Raw genomic sequence first — 20,108 nt, forward strand, 5'->3', positions numbered from 1 at the left:
GTCAAATGACTTCCCTACTGTAAGTCAGTAGGTTTGGTTACTTTGTTTGAGTAGCTTACCAAAACTCTGTCCAATAGCACAATTCCCTATAATTAAAGCAGAGAAGAAAGACACACTGTGTATGTATCTTTTTTAAAATTTGTACTTAATCATTGTGCTTCTTATGTAAATCATGTATTCTTTTATCTGCTCATTTTCCTTTTGAATTTTCATTTTCATATTTATACAAGATCCCATCATGTAGTATTAATACCATAATTTGTATATGTTGCAGGTGTTTTTATTTAAGTTTGTTCTCTGTGCTTTTAGTTCATATTTTCAGTTTTTAATCCATATAAACGTTTAGTTGCCTTTCTACAGTGAAATTTTGTTTCTTAGTATTTTGTAATTTGTAGAAAAACCTTGACTATAGACTAGGATTATTAAAATACTAGATCATTTTTTCTTTCACATTTTAAACTTTAATCATTAAACCATCCACTGACTCCCTTTGATTTTTTTTATAATTCACATGCAATTAAATAATGTGTACAATATAGAATCTTGCTATCTTGGGCATTTCTCCTTTCATCGAATTATTTGATTTCTCTAATAGATTATTTTGTATATCTTAATTCCCTAAATATTTTCTCAAAATTTAGTGAAATCTTTTAAACTTCACTGAATACTATCTCTGACATATTGTTAGCATTTTGATTTTTTTAAATTAGTTTCATTGCAATGCTACTGAAACACTGTGGTCTCTGAAATGAAAGGGAATCAGAACGTTGTCATGCCAGGGACCACACTGTTTCTCAGATGACAGATGAGAACTTATGCATGAGATCATTCCTCTTTTGTTCTCCCAAAGACCAAGGCCACAGTTAGTTACTCTAAATGGGAACATTGGCGCATCTGTAATGTTACCTGTCACTTAATTCTACTACTAAACTGCTACTCACATCTCTTTCCATGAAACTAATGAATCAATGGATTATTATTTTTCTTTTTGTGTCCATTATGGAGCTTGTACTCAGGGCCTGGGTGCATCCCTGAGCTCTTTTTGTTTTGTTTTGTTTTGTTTCTAATGGCTGCTAATACTTCATTTAAAATAATATTGTTATTTTAATAAAGTATTGACACTATCCCACTATAAATGTTCCGGTTTCTGCAATGTAGCTGTCTCCTTTCTGATGGTACTTATTATTATGTATTTGAATATATCAGTTGGAGGTATAAGTTAGTTGGAAGAAGGAATAGGAAATATAAATTGCACTCTTGTCCTTGAGGATAAGACTCTTCCCTTCACATCATTGTAATAAATATGCTCATTTATTTCACATAAATGCCTCAGATGTTAGTATAACTGATAGAAAGTTAATATCAAGTTTTATGCATACTTCTTTCATTGCTTGTTCTCTTCTCCACGTATCAAGAAATTACAGATGGTTTAATCTCCTATAATCTTTTAAGAGTTTAAGTACAAAATACCAAATATTTATTGAAATGAAATGAAAGATAATATTTAAAATATTATTTAGATTCCCTATCATTCATCATAATTAGGTATATCGAATTGTTTTGGAAAAGAGAAAATACAAAAATATTTAGTTTTTTCACTTCCACTAAATAAAAAACAGATAACTTAAAAAATAAAACATAATAACTAACCTACAATCTCATCTCCCAAATATTAGTCATATTTTAATAATAAATCCTTGGGGGCATATTCTATTAAAATGATTGTAAAACGTAGAAGATATGTAACAGCTTTCACAGATGTTGGTACTTTCCTAATTTAAAATATCATTTATCTAACAAATTTCACCATATTGTTATTTAAATAAAATCCCTCTTGAGTAAGAGCTTATGACTTTTACATATGTTTCTTGTTAGGAAATCACGTCACAGAGATGAACAAAATCCTCAAAAGACTAAAATATATCCATCAGATTTCAACCCAACTGTGCTTGAACTATTCAAAAACTGTGAAAATCTGCTGCAGTACTTATGTTAAAATGAATCACCCAACTCAACCTTTTTTAAGGTTGCTAGTGCAGATGATGCAGCAAGTTCGCTCCCAATTAAATATGTAACTTTAGTTGTGACTGTGCTGGGTTCTGGAGTGACTGAAATTGGAAGCCTATTTAGCATATAACATGCTGGCAGTTAAAACCATATACTCACTTGCCTACGTTGAAGTTGCTTCTGCTTATACTAATAAGTGCATCATGCCACTATTTTGGAAAAAAATCTCAACTTTATTATTTGGAAGGAAAGAAACAGCTGGACAAATTACAGATTATAGATCTACGTATCACTATTTATGCATCACTAAGTAGATTTCCAAAACATTTTTAAAAAAGGAGTAATTTCCATTTTAGAATACCATGTATTCACACGAGTAAATACTATTTAACCATTGAAAAGTTAACTGTGAAATCATAGTATGGAAATATATATGATAAAACATGAGGAAATTTCTATGAATAACAATTGCTTTGTATTACAATAGCAATTTTTACAAGGCATTTCTAACATGGAAACTCTCTTAGGATGACTGATTATGGGTTTTCTTGTCTAACATACAAAAAAATAAAGTAAGTTTTCATGAGTTGGTTCTGGTGAAGTTGATAATTCTTATGTATACAAATACCAGTTAATGATTTTGCTTTGTACAAAAATCAAGTTCCTGATTAAAAATATATATAAACTATTTACTTAGGTAGCTCCAATTTTCTATTGAGTATTAAGTTCCCTGGTACAAATTTACTATTTCAAAGAAACTAAATAATTATGGCTTCTGAATAAAGATAAGAAAAATTTTAATGATAACTATCTCAAAACCACATAAGAATGATAATGTACTAACCTAGAAACATGATTTAATTATAAATGATAATAGAGAATAGTGTAGTACACATTCAAACAAAATACAGACAACAGTAATAAAAAGTGAAATAGTAACAGATGTAACCACAATATGACAATAAAATAAACTGATTTATCATAAATTTATTCAATGGCTTCCAAATGCTAGGAACTAGTCATAGCATTCCCAAGTTATGTTGTAAAATTAAGTAACATATTTCTCGTAGCCTTATACTCTAATGAAAAATGCTTATTAAACTAATAGCTAAGGTATATATTATATTAACTTGAAGGGTAGACAAAAGTTCGGCATTGGTAGAAAAAGTTGTATGATTGTACTTTTAAATAGGTGAAGCAGGGATGAGCTCACACAGTACAGACATGAAGTATGTCACAGGCTGCATGATAATTACTGTGACTATAATAATTGAAATTATGCAGGATTCCTCCAGTACATGCCTCATGTCTCAGCATCCAGAACACTTTAACATTTACCTAAAAATTCTGCATTTTTAATATAAATATTATTAATTGTTGCAATTCAATACAGTATATTGATGATTCATTTGGCAACCTTTCTACTTATTCTTCCGGATTTTACTAATTTATTCTCTAGCAATGTGCAAGACACATGTCCTAGAACATCCTTTTCTTTACTAGAAGTTCATCTCCTCTGTAACATAACCATAAACAAACATTCCCTAATCTTTTCCACACACAAAGCGAAGTAGTAGTTTCTTATGAAAATTTTGCATACCTGATATTCCAGCTATTCAGCCATAGTCTGTTCTCCCACATCATCCAGATAGTGGCAAAAAGCACACATATACCAGGTGAAGTGTAAATGACAATTGTGAGAAACCATAGGTTTGGCGTCCAACCATAGGTATGGTATTACTCCAGTCTTGACCCTAGAACTGGACCCCAACAAGGCACAGAAATGAGTAGCATAGGATCACAGACTATGCTGTACTCACTACAGAATGTATTTCTTGGTGGCAGCAAGTCCAGTTGGATTCCTGTGACTTGGATCAGATGAGGGGCCTAAATATAGTCAGGAAAAACATGTCCCCATTGAAGCCAACATATACCTGATTTGTTAAAGTTATTATTAGTGAATCAGTGTGTTTTGGGTGTCTTGGCAACATATCTTCTTATAAAGTTCCAGACACTCTTTAAATGGTTCTGTTTATGTACAATATGCAGTAAGATAATGGCCAGGCTTCTTCACCATTGATAGTAAAACTCATGATGGTAACTGCAGGTTTTATCTCCCTGAATCCTTACATACACAGGGTAAGTGTGTAAAGAGACAGTTGAGGGAGCCTGTAAAAACACAATACAGAGCTGTGTATTTTTCCATGGTACTTTTCTTTTCATTAAAATTTAATTTACAGCTGTAAGTATTTATGTCTGGTAATATTTTTATCATAAAAGTGTTCAATGAAACTGTTCAAAACTGAAAATAGTTTCAAATGAAATAGTTCTGAATTTCTGTTTCATGAAGAGGGTTTATGATGAAATTTGTCATGTGGCATCCTCCCTGTGAGCTCTTGTGATTGCAGTGGCCATGTGGACCCCACTAACTTATATGTGCTGGCGAATATCAGCTTCCACTTAAAAATTCATACTTAATTCTCCATCCAAATGCAATCCCATCAGCTATGGAAAGTCCCTTTGCAAAACATCCTTTGAAAAGTGACTTTTAATTTGAATTACTTGCCTGATAACTCTGGGCCTGGGCACTGTCCTTGAGCTCTTCAGCTCAAGGCTTACATGCTAACTCTTTGAGCCCCAGTGACACTTGTGTTTTTCTGATGGTTAATTGGAGATAAGAGTGTCACAGACTTTCCAACCTGGGATTGGGTTTGAACCATGAACCTCAGATCTCAGCCTCCTGAATATCTTGGATTACAAGCCTGAGCCGGGCCACCCAGCTTGCTTTACTGTCATGTGTTAGAAGTACTTTCCTTGTGTTAGAAGTTCATACTGTTATAATTCTGATACCACCAGCAGAATATCTGTAAAAAGATGGAGGAAAGACATCCTGTAAAGAATACTTCATAGAGAAAATCAGTGAATTTCTTGCTATGTGAAAATGCTGTCATGACCTCACTTATAAAGTTCGGCACTAATGATACAATCATATGTTTCTGTGATGATCATTTGATTTCAGACTATGGTGGAGCTTACTTTATTAGAAAAACATGGTTTCTACTAAAGTAGGAATGAGGTGGGCTTTGAGTTGTTAGTAGGAGGATAATGAGTCATTCTTGTAGTAAAAGGAACATTTACATTCTACCATTTTTTTTAATACATAATTCCTGGGTTCTCATGGCTTAGGCCTGTCATTCTAGTTCGTCAGGAAATCTGAGGATCACACAGTTTGAAACCAAACTCTGGGCAGAAAAATTCCTGAGATTCTTAGCGTCAATTAAACCCCCAAAAGCTGAATGAAAGTGGAGCTTTACTTCAAGTGTTTGAGTACTATCCTGGAGCAAAAAGGCTAAAACATAGTGCCCAGGACCTAAATTCAAGCCCCATGGTCAATACACACACACACACACACACACACACACACACACACACACAGAATAATTGTAACATTATGTGCCCTGATGCATGCCTGTAGACACATACACTCAGACATACATGCATACACACATGTACATGTACATGCATACTCAAAATTATTGAGTATTTCTCCTACTTGCCCTGTACTTATCATTATTCCTTTTCCAGATTTTCATTTTTTCCTAGTAGCTTGGTTCATCTTCCTTCTTATCTAACACCTGTCTCCATATTTACCAGCTAACTGAATCTTATACATTCTTATGTAATCAACTCATATGTGCTCATTTTTAGTTCAATTATCTAGTCTATATTTACAGCCTGAATTCAGTGACCTGAATTGTGTGGACTTGTTTTTTTCTTTCAATGCTCTCAGTTAGTTCAGTGAGATGAAGGATAAAGGGAAGATGCATTTAAAAATGTTGAATTGTTATCAGTTCCTGGTACATGGGATTAATTCATAAATGAATCCTAGAGAATATGTGCAGGTGCTATATCATTTATAAAGTCAGTTTGATAGGGACAGTGATTGCATTTTATAATATAACTATCCCAATTTGTAGTGTTTTTTTTCCCAATGGATCTTACACAAAGTAACTTTTTTTCTTTATAGAACTCTAAATTTGTTTACTTTCAAACTTACTTCCTTATATCACATTCTAAGTTAACTCAGTGGAATTATCTTATGCATAATATTTTATTATCTTATTACTTAAGTATTAATAATAGAAAAAGAATGAGTTTAAGTAGAAAATCAACTTAAGGAACACTATTACGTCAGTGCTGCTGTATTTTAGGAATTAGTATTAAACAGTCATTTTTGTTCCATAAGCGATATCTCTGTATTTTTATACTGGAAACAGTACAATCCTTTTCTGGAAGATGAAGAAGAATATGTAATTTCTGTTTTCCTTAGAACATCTTGCTTTATCTTTCATTTCAATCTCAGTCACTTAAAAATATTCAGTCAATTCTACTTATATGTTAATCATGTAACTCATTCTTTAAATTACATTTGTAAATATATACCCTTACATTAGTAAATACATAACATGTAAATATCCATTAGTATTTTTAGGGAGAGAGATATATGTAGCATGACCATAAACTTCACTGTACATTTATATTACTGAATACAGTAAGTAAATACAGACTGCAGTGACCTTGCTCCTATTACAATGCAGGTAATGCCTAAAAATGAAAGTTCATTTGTATTTTTACATATAAATATACAATAAAAATTTAAATCCAAATGGCTTTTACTAATTATTCCATAATCGACCAATTCTTCATTCATGTAGAATAAGTGTTCCAATGAGCCAAGTAGATGAGGTTGTCTTTCTAGGCAGAAGATTGCTGAAAAAGGCAGATGAAAAGAGGAGAAAGAGGAATATGCTGTCCAAAGTTACTTTTCTTATTGAGTTAAAACCAAGAGACTTCCTTATCAGTCTGGCTCAGGTAACCAGGCATCTTCGGATTGGATAATGTGAATCTTCTACTTTTTGTAAACTAATTTATTACAAAATTCAGGTTACCTACACAATACTTAGGTCAAGAGTTCGATTCTGGTTTGGGCTGATTAGTGGAACCCTAGTGTAAAAGACTAGTACAAACACAAGGCCACCTGTAATATTTGACATCAGTTTCTTGGCTTTTAAATATTAATTTGATATATGTCTTATCATGTATTTCATTTGTAACTATTTACATATGTATATATAATTTATCATAGAAAAGTACACATTTTCCATTTACTAGAAAATATATTTTAACAAAAGATCTTTACACAATATTTTATTATAATTAAGAAATTATTTTCTATATGATAGTGAAATGTTTTTTTAACCAAATATTACTTTGTTTCATTCACTCAAAATCACTATATAGAAACTCAATATTCCTGTTAACATTAATTTACCAAAATTATTTACTATAGCCAAAGAAAAAATGTTTATATCGGATTAAAGCATTTACTGACTCCTTATATCTAACCTTTTATTCACCGTTTGATGAGTTATCTTCATAGATTTAACAGTGAATAACTCACATTTCTCCCTCTCTTTTCCTTTTCTATCACTTTTCTAAAATACACATATATAAAAGCAATGGTTTTAGAGCTTTCAGAGCTACTGTAATAAATATTTTAATTATCAATCACTTGTAGTCTACTTTCTCTAATACTTAGTAAATAGTTCTGCCTATTGTGGTAACAGTATTAAGATATGGGGATCAATGAAAATTAATTCAATTTCAAAATAATTATTCTACCATCTTATATTGGATGTACCATCCCAATACTACAAGTTTCCTTTCCATGCAAACATTTCTAAAGATGATCCATATTTATTAAAATGTGAATTTTCTAGTTCACCTAAACATTTTAACTTATTATTAAAGTACAGTAATTATAAAGAAGAGAAAAGAAAGGTGTGGGGATTATATTAAATTGGTAAATCCTTACCTTGAAGCTGATCTTACAAAGAGGAAAATAAAATAGGCAGAAATAGAGATTAAATAACCTCCTCTATAATTTAACATATATGATATAATATACTTTATGGGACAAAATATCTTATCCATAGTTTTTTTAAAAGATCATGTAATATTAATAGACCATAAACATCTGTGAAGATGCAGTCTGGGTGTTAAAGAACAAGGTAGAATGATATGTGTGAAGGCAACATATCTGTAAACCAAGCTACTCAGGAGATAATGATGGAGAGAATTGTGATTGAGGTCTATCAAGGTACAAAGCTAGCAAGACCTCATAAAAATTCCAATGAAGAAGTTATTATGAATATTTTTTTCTCAAATATATGTAATTTCAAAAACAATAGCTACATCACAAGCCAGAAATTACTTTCTGAATTTAGTGAGGCAACTGTGAAGCCATTTAATCTTGTAAGTTTCAGAATAATATGTACATGTGTACATGCAAGGATGAATATGAATTGAGAAGAATAAGAAGTAATAAGTATGCTTGTTTTTGCCTTTAAATGCTTAAATTAGAATTCTTAAGGCAAGCTCTTGAAGTAGAATTTTTTCCTTTATAAAACAAGAAGAGAGTTGATGATACATGAAAAAGTCAGTTTAGAACCTCCAATTTTGTGTTTCTTCAATATGAATAATACAAATATGAACAATAAAAATGAATAGCCACTATGCATTGATATACTAAATTACTTATAAAATCCATGCTCATTTTGTTTTGGGTCAGTTTTTAATATAGACTACACAGGATGTGCACTGTTCAATAGACATACATTTATATCACTTACATTCTCAAGTCTGATTTTGACCAATACCTAACTTTCATTATAGACATGGAAAAGTCTTATTTTTCACAATCAAATTTAAGACTATAATCACAAGAAATACTTGCAAAGAAATTTTATTATAAATTTTCAAAATGAATCAATACTGTAATTTTCTATCTTAAATTACTTCGGTATGCTTGTAAAGGACTATTGTAATACACAAACAAAAATAACTAGTTCGTTGGAATACTTTTATCTCAACACTTACTTTAAAAAGATAGCAGCCTTCTGAGTCCTAGATGAAATGTACTGGCTACGTTGCTAGTGGCATTGAGCATCACAGCCTCACTACCACTTTTAATTGGGAGGAACAAAAATGCTGATCATGAGCTGTATTCTAGAACAATTTTTAATTTTAATATACACTCTTATTCCCTCTACGAACAGTTCATCCAGGTGAACTAAAAAATATACTTTGGATAATTCACATTTACTAGAATGCTATCCTAGGAGCTCTTGAACATTCCACATGGAGAAAACTGGCATACTTTCCCTTTCAAACATGATTGTAAGGTCCAGGATAACCACCGGTGTATTGACTTCCATTGAAAACAACTCAATTCTCACTCATCTCCTTCATCATTGTTAGAAGTTGTAAAAGTAAATGTGTATAACCATTGAGGAACATGAATAAATTTTTGGAGCAAATCATGTTTCTTTTTCATTGCAAAATGTTTATACACATTTACTTTTCAAAGGAACCTCTTTAAAGTGATAGGTGCTCCCAGTTCAGGTTTCTGCCTGTGTTCTCCACTTGTCTCGTTCCTTCCCAAGGAAAGGATGATCTATGAAATGTGGACATCACACCTGCAGGCCCGTGCAGCCTTCCTTTGTGATATGTCTATGCCATGGAGAACTTTGCATTGGAATTCTCCCGTCTCTTGGATTTGTTCTGTCAGAGTTGAACTTTCTATCCCCAGTTTAGTAATAGACACTCTTCTGAACTATCTATTGACCAGTTTTATAATTGAAGCTAGACCTGCTCTAGCTGTACAATCATGCTTTGATTTTTACAAAACTCTCCCAAAATACTGGGGATGAGAAAGTTGAAAAAATACAAAAGCATTTCCTGAGCTACAACAGATACATTAATAACTTATCAGTAATATACCACATTTATGTTTGCTCCCACAAATGTAATAGCCTCACAAAACAAGCAATATTATTTGTATTTTAAAGATAAGCACACAGAGATTCAGCATGAGTGCATAATGTTCCCCCAGTTTACTATTCAATGAGATAGCGAAATAAAGAATGAATGAATCCCTAAAGAAAACTGCATGAATTAAGTGGATTAAGTAATTGAGGTAACGTGAGGTCACTTTTTCAATCCATTTAGCAATCAGTTATAGAGTAAGCTGCTCTGACAGTCACGTGGGGTTTATGTTTGGGGGTAGGATGCTGCTGGAGAACCAATGCTGACAATTTTAAAAAGAAAACCAGAATGAATAACTGATGAGACAGCATCATGGAGTAGAAGAACAATGGCGAGTCACATGGATGGATAGGCTTTCCGCAGAAACCATCAGCTCTATGGTAATGCTTCCACTGCTGGCATGCTTCAAAAGCTTCCATAAGCTGCAGTGTCAATTCGTTTGAAATGGAGCAAAATAGATACAATGGGTAAAACCTGACTTAGGAAGAATTGAACAACGTGTTTTTTTTTTTTTCAGAGATCATTTATGGTGTTTAAGAAATTATGTAAGTCCTTTCTCATAGACAAAGACTCACCAGAAATTGAATAGTTATTTTTTATTTAAATGCTACCGGTTTTGAAAAACTAGAAAAATCATATCAAAAAATGTAAATGATAGTAAACTTAGCAACTTCTTTTTTGAGGCAATATAATGTTGAAATAAATCAGAAGTGATATAAAATATAGTCATCTTTTTTTTTCCTATATATAGATACAGACTTTTAAGAAAAAGTTAAGAAGTAAAACGAAATTCTCTCCAAACTTAGTAACAGTGATTACATTGGGTGTGTGGAAGTATGTAAGGATTGTTTTATAAGTACCTTAAGAATTGTTTTATAAAAATGTATATACTTTTTTCTTATTTATTGTCAAAGTGATGTACAGAGAGGTTACAGTTTTATACATTAGGCATTGGATACATTTCTTGTACTGTTTGTTACTCCTCCCTCATTCCCTCCCCCCTCCCCCTTTTCCTCTCCCCCCATGAGTTGTTCAGTTGGTTTACACCAAACTGTTTTGCAAGTTAAAAATGTATATACTTTTGAATCGTGAAAATAAATTTATAAATAACAATTATTCATGATGAAATACTATAATGGAAATAGAAATAAAAAGTTAGTAGTTTCACCTAAGATCCATACTCAAGAAGCTGAAATCTAAGGATCAGAGTTTGAAATTCTATGTACACTTGTATACAGAAATATACTGGAATTCTGTACAGGCTAAACAGAAATAGTTGTGATTATACAATTTTAGAGATTCCTAATACTTTTTATTATTAGCATGTACTATCACTGCACATTTAAAACCAAACAATCATTCAGAAAAAATATAGGCAATAGACTATTCATAGAATCAAACTACAAGAACCAACACTAGCAACAAAATTTTACTATTAATATTGGTGGATATAATATTTAAATAGTTATAGTGCATCAAAAACTATAAAATAATACACTTTACAAAATATATTTATAAATAGAAATTTAGAAAATGCATTGAAGAAAGTTAAAAGTATATCTAAATATGTAGAATAATTCTTTATTTGTGGATAAGGAAACATGACAAAGATGTCATTCAAAATCAATGCTTAATCCAACAATAGTTCAATTCTCCTGGATTTTTATTTGATCTTTTTATTTTTATATTTTGAATTAATTTTTGTCATAGTGATATAGATGGACTACAGTTACATACGTAAGCTAGTGAGTATATTTCTTGTAAAATTTGTTACCTCCTTCTTCATTTTTCTCCCACCTTTCCTCCTCCCCAAACATCTGCCCTCCCCCTCCTGTGATTTGTACAGGTAACTTGAAAAATTTTGTCTTGTTAATTTCACTGTTGCAATGGTTCACCCTTAATCCTTTGTCTCACCATTTTGATGTTCCCCTTCCTTTCCCTAATTGAGATATACATATTCTTGTGGATTATCATATATTGGCTTTAAAACATAAATAAAAAATCATGGAAACATAATATCTAAGAGTCTTCAATCCTAATGAGACACAGACTTATAGGAATAATATACTAATTCTAATAGTTAGGTCCTGACATATCTATTAATAAAACAGTATCAGATTTTTAATTGTCATTTGTATAAAATAAATTTAGAATGAAACATGCATGCTATAATTTAAATAATTCAATATACGAAAAGAGAGGTCACAATTGTTAGGAAGAAAACAGTTTCTTATAGTACTTCAAAGGGAAGAGAAAGCAGAATACATAGAAGAAAAAGGAAGAAAGGATAGAAAGATGAAAGGAAGGATGAGAAGGGAGTAGGGAAGAGAAAAGAAAAGGATGGTAAGTAGTGCGGAAGATAGGTAGGCAGGCACAAGGATGTCTACATTATCACCATAATAATTCCTATGTCAAAATATAACAGAAACATTAAAAGAATGCAGAATTTATTTCTGACCTCTAAGTAAGAAATCTTTCTTTTTTTACAGGAGTCGGGTTAAAAATATTATTTATTCATCAAAAAATAGATTTATTTGAATACAATAAAACTAAAATCTTTCACGTTTAAATGATCATGAAAGAAAAAGTTCAACTTCTAAAAGATATTTGAAAAATTATAAACCAAAAATGTTCTGAATAAAGAGGAGAAAATAATTTTTACCAAGAATAGTGAAAAGAAAATAGAAGGATTTTTTTTACTGTAATAAATAGGAAAGGCAAGGAAAAAGCATTTCTTGAAAAAAGTAAAGATTATTTACATCACAAGTGTTAAGAACAATAGACTCAATCGAGAAGTCCACTGTATACGATCACAACTACTTTGAGAAACACACTGGTATTGTAATATTGTTGGCATTGTTATAATTGTATTAATATCATATATATTGCTGCATTTTACTATAATAGTAGTCACTGCTCATTAGCACTCGAAAGCATATCTACATACATTTTTGTAAGAAATCTAAACTAACCAGTCCATATCAATATAGTATTTCATATAAGCATAGAAGTAAATAAGAACACTTACACATGGAAAGAATTTCAGATACAAAACTGATGGCTTTTAATATCAATTCTTTGTTAGAAAAGCAAAGTATCTTGATTATGGCTACACGTCAACCCACTATTTAGAATAGTACCAACCTTGCACAGCATTATAAGGCAAGCTGCAGAGGTAGATGTCATTGTCTGAAAATATTCTCTTTCCCAGAATGGGTAGTACATGTGGGATGTATTATAGTGTGTATGTGTATAATATAAGCAAATGAAGTAGTAAGAGACCAGAAGAGAATATTTGGAAGTGACCTACAGTAGGGTATATATTCACAGGAAATACATAAACAAATACATGGAGGTTTCATCTTTAAAATACCTGTAGGTTAAAAAAAAATAAAAAGATCTGTAGGTATGATCTCAGAAGACGGGTTTAATATACTTTCTGCTATGCGTATAAAACCACACAGCTTTTTTTTTAAGTTTTTATTATAAAACTGATGTATAGAGAGGTTACAGTTTCATACGTTAGGCATTGGATACATTTCTTGTACTGTTTGTTACCTTGTCCCTCATATCCCCCTCCCCCCTCCCCCTTTACCCCCCTGAGGTGTTCAGTTCACTTACACCAAACAGTTTTGCAAGTATTGCTTTTGTTGTTGTTTCTCCTATTTTACCCTTTGTCTCTCAATTTTGGTATTCCCTTTGAATTTCCTAATTCTAATACCAGTACACACTGTTTCCCATACACTCAGATAAGATTACAGAGATAGTGTAGATACAATCACAAGAAGGTGATACACAAACATCATCAATAGTAGAAACTACAGATACACATGGGATGTTGAAAGTAGTTACAACTGTGATATAACAAACATTTTCATAAAATGGAGTTCATTTCACTTAGCATCATCTTATGTGATCATAAGAGTATAGCTATTGGGCTCTTGTGACCCTCTGTTGTGACTTTCCTAAACCTGTGCTAATTATTCCCAATAAGGGAGATCATAGAGTCCATGTTTCTTTGGGTCTGGCTCACTTCACTTAGTATAATTTTTTCCAAGTCTTTCCATTTCCTTACAAATGGGGCAATGTCATTCTTTCTGATAGAGGCATAAAATTCCATTGTGTATATGTACCACATTTTCCTGATCCATTGGTCTACGGATGGGCATCTGGGTTGGTTCCAGATTCTTGCTATGACAAATTGCACTGCAATGAACATTGTTGTGCTGGTGGCTTTACTGTGATTTTGTTTGTAAAAACCACACAGCTTTGACAAAATACATTTTGAATGATTTAAATTGAAAAGAAAAATGTTACTTGTAATATGTGAAGATTTTAAAATAATGTTAAAATTCAAATCAGTTGAAAAGAGAGTCAAGGCCTCATGAAGTCCCCTATTTCCAGGGAATCTATGAACAAAAGGAAATGTGATATAAAATAGCAAGGTTATGTTTTCAGTCATTATATAAGAAATGTCATACTTGTTTCCAAATACACTGTTTGGGGTGGCAAGTAGTTGGAAATATATTCCACAGTGGGAATCACTCAGAGAGATATAGTGAGATAGCAAAAAATTTTCTTCTAAAGTAGCCTTCAAACAGGTATCCCACATGTGTGCTTCAAATGTTAACTTTGTGTTTTTTGTTTGTAACAGTAACACTCCAGAAGTAGGTTAAAATTCTATGAAAGAAAATTATTTATTAATAGTGGTATATGTATACTCATTATAAATCATCATGTGACATTTAACAATCCTCAAACAGCATGATTTGACTTATACCATATGCACATGCTATGTAACAATACATAATCTTAGACACATTTCAAGGAAGAATAAGATCACATGTGTATAACAGATTCATGTAAAAATATGTGTGTAGTAATAACATTTTACAAAAGTCAGTTCAGTATGTAGAGCAATGACTTGTTTTGCTCCATATTATATTATTACCCCTGGCTATTTCTGGAACAAAGGAGGAATGGAGCAGTAGTTTCCATTCTGTTGCAATTCTTTTTCTGCAATAAAATCTGAAGGAGTGGGGCATACCTTGTTGTAATGCCTGCTTTTGTGACTTTTACCAAGGTGTGTTGCATTAATAAGCACTCTGCATGTGATATCAGGAGGAGTGGTGGGTATTTAACACAGCTGACCCAACAATTAAGCTTGAGTGTTACTGCATTGTAAACACTGTTGGCCAGGTCAAAGGACAAGATGAAGTCTGGCTCTTCTGTACAGAATGGAAATCTGAAGGAAATGTTGCAATAATTAGATAGAGCCTCATTTGCAGCCTGATCAATTTCTCCAGTAGTGAGAAACCAAAAATAGGAAGAACACATTATCTCTACTGGCATGGTACTTCCATTTAAACTAGCATTCCAAGGAAATTTTTTGATTCACAAAAATTACTAAATGAAATCAAAAGGAATATATCCTATGTGAGTCTAAATCATATATGGGAGGATATTTTCATGGAATTACTATTATTTGTGATATTTTAAATTCATGAGTTTATAAAAGGAAAATAGTCATTATAGAATCTTGAATTTCTAATTCTATAATATTTTAAAGAATATACTCTGGAATATATATACTTGTAATATATTTTAATGACATATATAATGTCAATAAAATACATGTTTCTTAAAACATTTCACTAGATAAAATTCTAAGAACAAAAACATTGAACAAGCTTTAATTCTTAAGTATCAATCATGTACCACAACATACTTATTTTTCAGGTTAAACTTTTTCCGTGATGTTCCTGACTTCAGAGTGCTAGCATGTGGTGGAGATGGAACTGTGGGCTGGATTTTGGATTGCATAGGTAATGAAGATACACATTTAATATGGGTTAGTGAAGGTAGTAACACTGAATGCTATGCTATTGCCTGTCTGTCTATATTTCTTTCTATTTATTATCTATCTACCTACATATCTATGTAATCTTTCTACATTTACCAGCCTCAAAATCTTTCAATGCAATGATATAACAGCTATATGGCAGGTTGCACAATTTATTCTTCTTTTGGTCAGAATTTTATCTGATGTAATAATTTAGAAATTTCACTAAATCAATATTTCTTTTCCAGTCCATTTCTCTGTTAGAATGTTTCCATTCAAATTTCTCCTCTTTCACCAGCACTTACTAACTCTGTAAGAGCTATCTTGATATCAGGAAGTAATAAGCCAATTGTGTCTTCATCATGGACAGGGAGGAAAAGCAATATTACCCCCTTTATTCAAGTCTGTGCCAAATAGATATGTTAAATTATTTGAGAATGATGCATCATCCTATTCCATCAACATCATCACAGCTATCTGTATTGTATATTATCAGATAATTATAAATAACTTGTATATTTTTTACCATGTATTACATAGACAGTCCTATACCTGTTACAGTGAAAGTATTCTCATTGGCAAGGAAAAGAAAATTGAAGAAAGTAAGTAACTGCAGAAAAGTATTGTAGTTACAAACAGGCAGAGCTAGGGTTACAATACAGACTTTATATTTAGCCTATGTTGTCCCTCTCATTAAAGCCTTTTTTAGTTTATTAACATAATAAACATGTAAAGAATGGAAGATAAAAACTAAGCATGTCATACAAGAATACTTAATTCTGAAAATGTATTTGTATTTTCAGAACTGAGACTAAAACTAGACAGCAAAACAGATCATGAATCACCATTTATTAGAATACAAATCCAAGAAAAATATTTGCTGAATTGATTAATTCTTTAGAAATAGACACTTTCACAATAAAGATTGATTCAAAAAGAGTGTTGTGCTCTTTTTATAGTATTAAAAACTATCTTTTTATTGTCTGCATCAGAACAAATGCAGATCAGAATATTATATTTTATATACTGAAAAAGTTCAGATTAAAAATATTTGACCATTATTTGTTCCATCATAGGGTCCCCCTCTAATTTCGATCTGTAGTTTCTTGAATCAAAAGAAGACCATTTAAAACGTAATACATTCTTTCTAATAGAAGCTTAGAGTTCCATTGTGTATATATACCACATTTTCTTGATTCATTTATCTACTGAGAGGCATCTGAGTTGGTTCCATATTTTAGCTATGGTAAATAATGCTGCAACGAACATGGTTTTACTAGTAGCTTTACTATCTACTTGTTTGTGATCTCTTGCCCAGAAGTGGGGTTGCTGGGTCATTGGGGAGCTCTATGTTTATTTAGCCTGTGGAGGAACCTCCCTACTGCTGTCCCAGAGGGGTTCAACAAATTTATACTCCCACTAACAGTGTAATGGGGTTCCATTTTGGCCACATCTGTGCCAGCATCTGTTATTAGTTTTCTTGATAATGGTCGTTGTTTTGGGGGTGAGGTAGATTTGCATTAATTTTATTGCCAGAGATCTTGAGCACTGCTTCATGTGTCCATTGGCCATTCTCATTTCCTCCTCAGAGAAGTCTCTCTTTAAGACTTTAGCCCATTTCTTAATGGGGCAGGTGTTTCTTTGAGGATTTGTTTTGATGGAATTTATTTTTTTGTGTTCTAAGTATATTTTAGATGTGAGGCCTTTGTCTATTGTATGACCAGTGATCTTCTCCCAATATGAGGGCTTTCTATTTATCTTGCAAGCTAAGTCCTTTGCCATGCAGAAGCTCTGCAGTTTCATGCAATCCCATTTGTCCAACCTTTCTTTGTTTTTCTAGGCCTTTATTAAAACAAAACAAAACAAAACAAAAAACACCTGAATACATGTTGACAGCAAACTTTTGTTAAGAATCTAACTATTTCAATCTACCAATGAAAGATACAAAATAAAAAAATTAGTAATAATTCCAATTGTGGTATTTCAGAAGGAGACATAAACAGCATTTATTTATCCTAGTTAGGAAAATCCCTACAATTCAATAATTATAAAAGTTACTTAGTTAATGAAATTATCTCTTGGCTTGTGATGACAATTATATTATAATGACAATATTAAGACATTTCCCTTCATTTAATCCTCAGAAGTCTGCCATGATGTAATATCACCAACTTTTTCAGTCCCTCTTTTCTTATACATAACCACACAATCAATGGTGAGCTGGAGATATATAAAAATAAAATAATGTAGATAGATAGATAGATGATAGATAGATGATAGATAGATATAGAGCTATAGAAATACAGCTATAAGTATAGTGAAATTCATCTCTAAGTATATTTTTTCCAAAATTTTATGTATGTTTTTGGTTTTTTTTCATTTTTTATTGTAAATGTGATGTACAGAAGGGTTACAGTTTCATAAGTAAGGAAATAAGAAAATTTCTTATCAAACATTATTACCCCCTCCCTCATTTTCTCCTACTACCCTCTTCCCCTGGATTCCCTTCCTCCCCCAAGTTATAATGATTATTTCCAAAATACTTTCTTGAGAGTATAATTTTTCATTGGTTCACCCTTTGTCTATTGTCTCTCCATTTCTCAGATTCCCTTCCCATTCCCAAATTAGATAACTTATATAAGTTACAAAGTGTATCAAAATTTGAAAAATGGTGAGACAAAGGACAAAGTGCAAACCAATGCAACAGTGATACTCACGAGACAATGCATTGTAAATTAACTGTACAATGTGTGGGGGCGGCAAGAGGAGTGAAAGTGGGAGAAATATGAGGGAGGGGTAACAGGTTTGATAAGAAGTGTATGCACTACCTTATGTATGTAACTCTAAGCCCTCTGTACCTCACCTTGACAATAAAATTAAATTTTTAAAAAATGACAACAGGGAATAAAACAAAGGAATTATTTTTTTTAAATGAAAGACAAAAGAGCTGCATCTAGTACAGTAAGAGAAAAAACACCCCTTTTTTCCTTATTTTGAAATTCATTTTTATTAACATCATTTTATAAACTTATATTACTGAGCTATTGTGATGCTCTGCTAAAATTAACGTGGACATATCCTAATTGTTTCAAATGAGGGAAACCATGGAGACTACGCTTCTTTGGGCTTACTTCACTTAATATGATTTTTTCTAGTATTTCCATTTCCATTTGAATGAGGTGATGTCACTCTTTCTGAGGGAAGCATAAAATTCCATTGTATGTATATCAAAACTTTCTCAGGCTGGGAATATGGCTTAGCAGTATAGTGCTTGAGATGCATTCCTGAAGCCCTGGGTTTGATTCCTCAGTACCACATGAACAGAATTGGCCAGAAGTGGTGCTGTGGCTCAAGTGATAGAGTGCTAGCCTCATTGAGCAAAAAGGAAGTCAGGGAAAGTTCTCAGGCCCTGAATTCAAGCCCCAGAACTGGCAAAAACAAAAACAAAAACAAAACCTTTCTCATTAAAGACCCAGAAGTACAACAATTCAGTGAAAAGTTACATAGATGAGTGCATTAAAATTCAGAGCTTCTCGCCTCGTATACACGAAGCCCTGGGTTCCATTCCTCAGCACCACATATATAGAAAAAAAAAGCCAGAAGTGGCGCTGTGGCTCAAGAGGTAGAGTGCTAGCCTTGAGCAAAAAGAAGCCAGTGACAGTACTCAAGCCCTGAGTCCATGCCCCAGGACTGGCAACAAAAACAAAACAAATAAACAAAAAATATTTAGGGCTGGGAATATGGCCTAGTGGCAAGAGTGCTTGCCTCCTACACATGAAGGTCTTGGTTCATTCCCCAGCACCACATATATAGAAAAAAAAAGCCAGAAGTGGCGCTGTGGCTCAAGAGGTAGAGTGCTAGCCTTGAGCAAAAAGAAGCCAGTGACAGTACTCAAGCCCTGAGTCCATACCCCAGGACTGGCAACAAAAACAAAACAAATAAACAAAAAATATTTAGGGCTGGGAATATGGCCTAGTGGCAAGAGTGCTTGCCTCCTACACATGAAGGTCTTGGTTCATTCCCCAGCACCACATATATGGAAAATGGCCAGAAGGGGCGCTGTGGCTCATGTGGCAGAGTCGCTAGCCTTGAGCGGGAAGAAGCCAGGGATGGTGCTCAGGCCCTGAGTCCAAGGCCCAGGACTGGCAAAAAATAAAAATAAAAAAAATAAAAAAAATTCAGAGCTTCTGGAAGGCAAAGGACATAGCTATCAACATAAATAGAAAGCCCAGGGACTGAGAAGATCATCACTAGCTACACAACAGATAAGGGACACACATCTAAAACACACACTTAGAGCTCAAAAACTAAATCCCTGAAATCAAATCCTCAAAGAAATAACCACAATAGTCAGTGGGCTAAAGACTTAAAG

General features: G+C 32.6%; 1 protein-coding gene across 6 annotated transcripts in view; it reads left to right on the forward strand.

Moving 5' to 3' along the window:
- Dgkb (diacylglycerol kinase beta) overlaps positions 1–20,108 on the forward strand; it is a 549,587-nt gene that overhangs the window by 192,540 nt on the left and 336,939 nt on the right. For all 6 annotated transcript variants that reach the window (XM_048337833.1, XM_048337834.1, XM_048337835.1 and 3 more), the window contains one exon: positions 15,634–15,719. In XM_048337833.1, coding sequence (XP_048193790.1) covers positions 15,634–15,719 — 86 coding nt within the window. The remainder of the gene's footprint in view (positions 1–15,633; positions 15,720–20,108) is intronic.

Source organism: Perognathus longimembris, chromosome 2 (genome assembly GCF_023159225.1).
Source record: "Perognathus longimembris pacificus isolate PPM17 chromosome 2, ASM2315922v1, whole genome shotgun sequence".
NCBI lineage: Eukaryota > Metazoa > Chordata > Mammalia > Rodentia > Heteromyidae > Perognathus > Perognathus longimembris.